This window comes from Trematomus bernacchii, unplaced genomic scaffold (assembly GCF_902827165.1).
Source record: "Trematomus bernacchii unplaced genomic scaffold, fTreBer1.1, whole genome shotgun sequence".
Lineage (NCBI taxonomy): Eukaryota > Metazoa > Chordata > Actinopteri > Perciformes > Nototheniidae > Trematomus > Trematomus bernacchii.
This window is the reverse complement of record NW_022987477.1, coordinates 3,234,150-3,243,137: the sequence shown is the minus strand read 5'-3', so window position 1 is coordinate 3,243,137 and position 8,988 is coordinate 3,234,150. Positions and strand designations below refer to the sequence as shown.

Genomic DNA, 8,988 nt, shown 5'->3' with positions numbered 1-8,988 from the left:
ATAAATCAGTCAACACATGTTACATTAGTCCATTTAATGGAGACATTTTTGAGGTAACAGTACACAGGTGACTGTTGTCAGACAGAAGAGAAGTGCAACATGTTTTATAGTATTGCACACACCTGACACTGTATCTACCATACATATGCCTTTCACACCAATACACTGGTGAGGCTGGAACTTCAAGACAATCAGTGGTTACTGAATAATGAGTTGATTAATCAAGTATTTAAAATCATTATACACTCTTCTAGCATTCTGTACATGGGGTAGGCAGAAAAAATAAGAACAGTTTATATCACTACAGTATTTACACATGATTCCCATTACAGTGATGCACACTTTCTATCCTTAAGATACATGTACATTGATACATTGTTATTCTCTACTTCTGCATAGTGCTTTCAGTTCACAAATTTGGTCAGGGCGAAGGAGTGCGATCACACACCGGGGCTGAACCACAGCCAATCAAGCAACACTATTTCAATACACATCCTCAGAAAGGGTACCAGGACACACATCAGAGGAACACACACATTGGAGCCACTCAGTGTGGGTGGCTCCTGCCTGGTAAACAACTTTTTCATTTGCCATATCTGTTTCGATGCCAGGTGAAGAAACTCAATTTGGAGTTTCCAAATGTTGCAGTCAGTTCACAGCCATATCAAAGCAGCACTGATTCCAATACGAGCATCCTTTCAGTCCAAAACACCCAAAAATGATCAACTGTGTTTAGGTCAGAGCTGTATTTGAATAAACTTTATATTTTGTTGTATTATAATTCAAATCAAAACATAAATCTCTATTTCTTTTGAAGCCAAACTGTGATAAATACTGAAATGTCATGTATGGTGAGAGTTAGGTGGTTAGCAATTTATGTAGCATCTAACACGCTAACATTTGTCAAGTCACCATTCAGTCTGCTCCTCTGCGAAGCTCTGCAAGTTTGATGCTTTCTCAAGGGTTCAACCTTTACTATCATTTACCAACAGCAATAGTAAGATACTGGTTCATTCGAATAAGCCTTTCTGTCAGCACACATTTAGATTGTGTCACGGCAGGAGAAGCACAGGTGTTGCTAATGACGCTAACGATGTTGGCATGTACGATACCAGGCACCTAAAATCAAAGCAGCTAAATGGGATCCAGCCATCGTTAGTTTTATCATTAACACCTGTGCTTTTACATTTGGGACAAGTCAAATTGTACTCTGCAAAAAAAGTCACATTTAGATGACTTAATAATCAAAGGGGTGTCAGTTTTTGTGTCCTAAACAACACACGTGTCTTCTGACAACTCAATCAGCACGGAGTTTACAAACTAATATCATTCAGTATACATGAAATATTGTTAAGAAAGGAACAAGTCTTAAATCTCGTGAAATACACTTGTTTCCTTCCAGCAATTTCCTTAATTGAATGTTAAGTGTAATTCAGCACAAAGACTTGAAAAGCTGTGGGTGTTTCTCAATGTCGAGTAAAGCTGCTCCAGAGCCACTATTTCAAGCACACTACGTCATCGAGTGCCGCCGAAGGACTGTTCCAATGTCCAGCTAGCATACTTGGAATTCTACCGAGCCCGGCGTACTTCGTAGCGAGAAATTTCGAGGCTGGACATGTGTAGACTCCGCGGTCTTAAAATCCCCACAATGCTTTGCGCACGGACCAATTTCCCAAAATCTGTGGCGGAAAATGTAAGAGGCGGGGCCTCTTGTATGACGCACACCTGCACACTTGCTCGCCTGTTCCACTCTTCGTTTTCCGCTTGCCAGGAAGGATTCTTGCCTCGCTTCTGAAGCAAGTGACTCGGAAGACATGTGCTACCAAGCAAGCGTCCTCGACATTGAGAAACACCCAGTGTGTAGTCAGCCTGGATTTTTGGACAAACTAAGGTCATGTGTCCAAAGTATTCCAATGAATTCCACCTTTCCTTATTTTATCTCCCAATATATTTGTAATATAGTTTGAGAGAAAATACTTAATCCCTCCATTTAGATCAATATAATTATAATACTATGATTTATAAATATATATTGAATTAAAATACATACAGAAAAAAATAAAGACATGAGATCTCCGTCCTCAATGGTAGCTACTTTGGGTAAAACATATATGTGTATCTCTAGCCTGTAGCTTTTATATCACAAAAATATGTATTTATATCTGTATTTGCAGAGGGCCACTGTGAAATGTAAACAAATAAAATAAAATAAAAAGAAAGCCTTTGAATAACACTTGCTGGAAGTGGTGCTACAAAGCCATGCTAAGATATCAGCACATTATTAAATCATCATGATATAGATTGATTGTATAAAATTGTATTACATGAAAAATAATAAATATGAGAAGATATTTCATTTGTTTTCTAATCTATGAAAGACGTGATTATGTTTATGATGGACGTGAGAGGCTGTTGATAGTGTTTCAAAATGTGCTTCAAGTGTTACCAGCTTTTCCTTAATATAATGCATGATATCTGGGGGCTTTCTTATAAATAATCACCATGAATATAGTTTATAAATTAGATATTGCACACAATCATCCCACTGTCAATTTTCAGATATACTCATTAGCTCCACCATTTCTATCCGATGTTCTCTTTCGACCAATCAAATGTAAGGGTGATGACACACCAGTGTGACTCATTTCTCTTAATGTTGCCTATTAACACCTAATGTAAGACCATCACCTCATCATAAGCTACAGCTAACTGATGCTTCGTGCACTCCTCCCCATGTGACAGCATTCCACACTTTGATAATCCGATCGTTTCATTAATGCGTTTGTCCGAAGTCACTCGGACAGTGATGTTGTCAAAATGAAATAATATGCAGGTGATGACGGCGAAAGTATACTGGTTAGTCCACATTTTAAAGAGGAAGTCTGAGGAAGATTCGGTGAAGGACTTGGCCACGCGGTCTGCATTATCTGAGGTCAGAGCGTGTCGTTGCGTCTAGTCAGCGTAGATGATGAACCCAGAGAAGGTGCTGTACTTGTTGTTGTTTCCTCCGTGAGCTTTGCCCCCGTCGAGTTTGATGTACACCTCGTCTCCTGGCTCCAGGTGCAGCACGGCGCTGTTACTGGCATAGTCATAGTTCTGGTCCGCATCCTGGGCGATGGCACTGGCACGCACCTGCAGGGATGCACACACACACACACACACACACACACACACACACACACACACACACACACACACACACACACACACACACACACACACACACACACGCACACACACACACACACACACACACACACACACACACACACACACACACACACACACACACACACACACAGTTACACATTAACACTCAAAAGCACAACTGAAATCACACATCTTGGAGGGTGGTGCACCTTGTCTACACTGGACACTTTCAGACACTAACCAAAGACCGAAAAACTAACTACACAAATAGTATTCGATATAATTTGCTTGTGATTTAAGTGTTGGATTAAGAAATAGAATATAACAGAGTTTTTAGTTCGATTCTCAAAATAATAACAAGCTTCAGAGATTTTTTCGTTCCAGTAAATACCCCACTGTTGAATGTCTGAAGCTTCATTACGACGAACATTAGCCGCCTTTAGCTTTGCGGAGTTTGACGCAAAGTCATGTGACCGCGTTTTATAGCCTAACATTAGCTTACTGCTGGCCATTGCATTTATGCTTTAACTAACAAAGGTGGTGTTAATGTGTGGAGATTATCCTGCTGAACAAAACGTGGAAGTATCATAAAAGTTTGTTTGCCACAGATCTTATTTTCTGTATTCAGCCCTACCATGCTAACTTCCGGGTTCGCCTACAAATATACGTAATCACTGCTCCACTCTATAGAATGAGAGTAAAAGGGACTTGTTTGCAATGATCTCTCGATTGGTTTTAAAGAAAAATGGCCATTGTGTTAGTTGGGCTTTACATCAAAACCAACTCAGAGAAAGTTGTGTCAAAGGAAAGCAGAACAGAAAATATTAGCAGAGATTTAACTTAATGGTAGTGCACATGTTTCGCCTCTATGAGGTCGCAGGGTTCCTTCTCCAACATCTCCAAGAGTTTGGTTGTCCTGTTGCTCACGTCCATCAAGGCTACCCTCTGTTGTGGCTCCACAGTGGCTCTAATGAACTCTGCACCAAGGTCAAGACAGCAGTCACTGCAACACCCTCAACCACACGCTGAAAACCAAGCCTACATTTATTATAGTTTCTTAAAACCACCTTTTCAGACAATGCCTACACACAAAATATACAAATATTGTGAACACATGTTTAGCTGTACATGTATGTGGGTTGCTTCTGATATATGATGACAGCTAGCTCTTGTTCAATGAATGGACAAAGGCCATTAGGGATATATTGACCTCTCTAGCAGGGTTACATTACCTTAAAGTAATCAAATAATATAACCATATGATATTGTTAAGATAACTCATTGTCTAATAACGGCCTTTGTCTTACTTTTGGCCTGCATACCACCCTCTTTAACACAATCTAATTAGGACCATAATGTCAACTGAAGCAGCTGGAATAAGCAGAGCTGAAAATATGTTCATGAACATTCGGAAAATACTGTAGCAGCAATTCACATGAGCCCGTTTTATCGTCTTAATGGCTGATCACTGTGCTTTGCCTTGAAGAGGGAACAGAGGGAGACTGTAAATACATCCCTGGTGACGATTTAATTGCATCACTTAAGGTCAGGTCCCTGGGTTACAAAGGGATACAGCATAGTGATACTATACAGGGCTTGGAATCTATGGTAAAACGACAGAATATGACTGACATGACATGATTTTTAAATTGGATTAATCTGATTTAAATCTGACAAATCCTAATCTTATCATTTAGTCTTCTGCTCTCATGTTGGATAATCCTTTCAGTAAAATGCTCGATATCCTGAGAGCCTGATCTTTACCAGGTTCCCCTCTTAATAACGCACACAGGAAGCATAAAGCATCTTTCCTGAGAAGCTAGTTATTTTTTTATCTGGTGTACCAATCCAATAAATCTGCACTTATTTTTACCAGCAGTTTATAACAATATCCCAGGGTTGGCAGGCACAGAGGTGTTAATCTCAAGTTGTTTTTAAACGGCAGACTTTCCCATTTGTCCGTTAGACACACATTCGTTTTACTGACAGCAGGTACCATCTTCTTTAAATGTCTCACATTGTCAAAAGGTGGGTTTCCATGTCTATTTTTTCCCATAAAGCAGGACTAGGTGCTATATAAATACTGTGGAAATGATCAAAATGCTCAATCCACAGGGAGATATAAACAGCCTGTGCCTTCAAATGTGCTTTCATGACTTCTGTAAGGTTGTGATGTCCCATCTATAGATAGAAAGACACGCTAGAGTGCCATTACAGTCATTTCGCTGGCAAACAGTGATTACAATTTTTGACAAATAGCCAAAATAAACAAATGAAAAATAGCCATCAAATTGAGGTAGGGCAACATGCAACCACTTGGCATCGAATCCGTGCAATCTGCTTTCATTGCCAAAGACTTTGGGCATGATTGATGTTGTTTTCCCACACTTGTTGCACTTGAAATTGCGAGTATAGGCTAATCCTACGTAGCAGAATATCATTTGATGATTTGGTCCCTGGCCAGAAATTGTGGGCATTGCCAAATGGCCCATAACTATTTGGCTATTGGGCCATCTGCACATCCCAACATTTTTTAACAGTCATTCAGCTCAGCCGGACTCCAGCTGACTTTATTTCAGATTCTACAGCCCTCGGTTTGGTCCAGAACAGAGGAGCTCGACTCCCTGACCTCCTCTTGTAAAAGTAATATGACCTTCGCTGTGGGAACCCTGGCCGCCCAGCTGAATTCATTCATATTCTCTCCTGTTGGACACTGTGACTCCCAATTGTGAGAGGATATATACTTCAGCAAGCTTTGAGATCTTATAGTGAGTTAAAACAACATGATTTTAGCCCTGACTTTCCAATAAACAACAACATTTATTATAGATTGCCAACAAAAGCCCCACACCAGACGCATGTCAGCGCTTGCTCCTTCTTGTTGAATGAATATTTGCCTAATTACCATCTTGGGTATTGTTTTTTTTTTTTAAATGCGTAGTGCTGGTGGAAGAAGTCCTGCATTAAATGTATTTGTATTAAGTTTAAAGAGCCTCGTATGCTTAGCAAGTACTCATTATGCAGCTGAATTGACTGTGTCCAATTTATATTTTAAAAACGTATATGATTGGGATATTATTTTAGATTTGGCGGCGCCTGCATACAGAGGACGGGACAAAGACAAAGATGGCTTCAGCACATCTGTTGACAGAATCTGGGGAAATAAGAGGCTGCTCAGCTTCACCTTCATCTGGCAGCCTGCGCCTCCACGCTGAGTTTGTCATCAATCCTAGTCTAATAACAGCACATTATTATTGGTGCCTATTAAAATACAATCTGATAGTATAGCTTTTACACACATTCTGATTTATTATTTGTCTTGTATGCAATGACTGCCAGATGTCTCCAGATGTTATTCAAAAGGGAGAGAGTCAGAGTGTCTTCGTAAAGCATGTTACCATCACCGGTTCAATTCCTGCCACGGGTCCTTTGTTGCATGTCAAACCCCCCAATTTGCAGTCTGTCTCAACACTGTCAAACAAAGTCAGGAAAGAGTGAACAACTCTAGTTTCAATATTTGAATCTCCATGTGAATTCATCACTCTGGGGGTTTCCTTAAAATAAGTCAAAACTATGCCAGTGACTAATTAAAGTGTATGATCATTTTAGAAAAGTGTAAACAAGTAGGATGTTTACACCAGGACAAAAAAATGTGGGTAAAATTGAACTATTTAAATAAAAAGCAAATGCATTGATTTTAATATGGATCATATTCCAAGGCACTGGGGAGTTCCTTCATGTGTTGATGATGTTCACAGTGTTTTCCCTCTCTGACCAAAAGCCACATAGTTCTTATTGAAACCTGTGTTGGAGCAGCATCTGATTTGTCACGGTGTGTGGCTCCACTGGTTTAATCCCAGACATGTTTGCAGTGTTCTGTCTGCAGCAGCGTTTCAGCAGCGGGCTGACAGCGGGGGGATCTGCTTGGTGGAGCGACGCTGGAAACTCTGGTTTGCCCCGCGGATTAGATCTGCTGCTGACAGGCTGATCACTGAGAGCAGGACACTGTGAGGGAACACACAGCCGAGCACACAGGCAGCAAAGGGCCCCTCCCCCCCAGGCCTTATTATTGTTTTATTTATCAATTACTTCTTGCACTAAATAAATTATTCTACTATTTTATCATGACTTTATAGTGTCAGCCAGCAAACAATTAGTGGCTGCAGGTTTTTTTCTGAAATCCTCCAAGGAACACTTTCCAGATATTGCGCAGGTATTTAAAAAAGCTGACTGCACATTTTACATGAATGCCTTAACATAACAATATTTTATAAACTAATGAACTAAACTGGAAAGGAGCTGGAAAACACTTGACATTTTTAACAGGATGCTTTGGGGAGTCATACAGATACAAAAAAAAAAGTGTACATTTTTGTCTTGTATATATTAGAATATAATGCATGCATGGTGTTTGATATAATTAACATATTTTATTACAATTCTTTAGGTCCTATTAACTTTACCATTTTTAATGCATGACTAAGTTGAGTGTTTTTAAATTGTGGCCTTTCTATTTTACCTTTACAAAATAAGGTCACCATGATTATTGGGCGAGATGGAAAAGATTGAGAAATGTTGAGATCACAGAGAAACCGCCCCTTTTGTTCTGATTTAATGAAAATTGAAAATGGCTAAAGAGAAACCAGATGAAATGAAGATCATATATCAGATGTGCAAAAGGCCACAGGGCTCCGCAGCACTGCTGTCCTGTGGATTCATTTTACACTCTTACAGAGAGTTCAGGGACACTTAATCTTCAGTTCATTTACCAAATGTTAGACAGCCTCTGCACAGAGAGAAGTCTGAGCACTCTGTTCAGACTCAGTGACGGAGAAAGGCTACCCTGACTCATAAGGGCCACAGTAACAGTAATTACCCATCTCCTCTTCAGACCCTGACCTCAGACTCTCTGTCCTATTAAGACCATTGACCTATGGTCCATTACCTACCACACACACACACACACACACACACACACACACACACACACACACACACACACACACACACACACACACACACACAAAATAATAACAGCTGCTCTTAGATGCCTGAACTGCAGTCAATAGTTCACTTTATATCAGGCCGTATCTGAGATATGAAGGCTATAGGTGAATTAAATAAAGTGGTAACTCCATTAGCTCGTGCATAACAGGTTTATAAAACAAAAACAATAACCTCTTACAACTATAACTATGGTAGATTGTGAGCTCAGTTTGTTACCTGGTTGTTTTTGCACAGATCTGCCCACATGCTGGTTCCGTCTCCTCCGCGCATCAGGACGTGGTAAGTGAAGAAATAAATCCCGGGGATGGAGCATGTGAACTTCCCCGCGTTGGGGTCGTAATGGTTTCCCAGGTTGGTCACCACGTCGTCAAACTTGAGCACTTCGTAGCCCTCGTGCTGCTTTTTGAGCCCTGCGTAAAAGGCGATCTTTGGCACGGTGCTGTAGGTGGCCGCGCTGATCGCCCCTGCAGCTCCCCCGGACCCCGGAGGTCCCGGTAACCCGGGTCTGCCCGGCTCCCCTCGGTCTCCAGATGGCCCCGCTGGACCGGGATGCCCCGGCTCACCGGGAGGTCCCCTCGGTCCTGCCTTACCCGGACGACCCGGTTCCCCTTTTGGACCTTGGATAAAAGTGGGTAAAGACTGCACGAGACCGTTGTCTCGGGCCGGGTCCGACGAGGCAGTGCTGGTGGGGGGTTTGGTTCCGTACGGGTCGCACACCATCCTGCAGGTGCCGAGCATCTCATAGTGCGCCGCCGTCCCCGCTGAGTTGACCAGAACCGGGATGAGGATGACTAGAACCAGGACCATCACGACCCCCAGGACCCCCGCCGC

The 8,988-nt window shown here is 41.5% G+C and overlaps 1 protein-coding gene across 1 annotated transcript; it reads right to left on the bottom strand.

The window, feature by feature from the left end:
• Positions 1-2,668: 2,668 nt before the first annotated feature.
• Positions 2,669-8,988, bottom strand: c1ql3a (complement component 1, q subcomponent-like 3a). The gene is made up of 2 exons (XM_034149270.1): positions 8,374-8,988; positions 2,669-3,132 (listed from the first exon to the last, which is right to left on the bottom strand). The coding sequence occupies exons 1-2, from the start codon at positions 8,962-8,964 to the stop codon at positions 2,953-2,955; spliced, it is 771 nt and encodes a 256-aa protein (XP_034005161.1). The 5' UTR covers positions 8,965-8,988; the 3' UTR covers positions 2,669-2,952.

What these genes read in the sequence shown, in the direction of transcription:
- c1ql3a (XM_034149270.1), bottom strand. Translation starts at nt 8,964, where the DNA reads ATGGTCCTGGTTCTAGTCATCCTCATCCCGGTTCTGGTCAACTCAGCG. An exon ending in ATCTGTGCAAAAACAACCAG is followed by an intron (nt 3,133 to 8,373) that starts GTAACAAACTGA and finishes GCATCCCTGCAG; the next exon opens with GTGCGTGCCAGTGCCATCGC.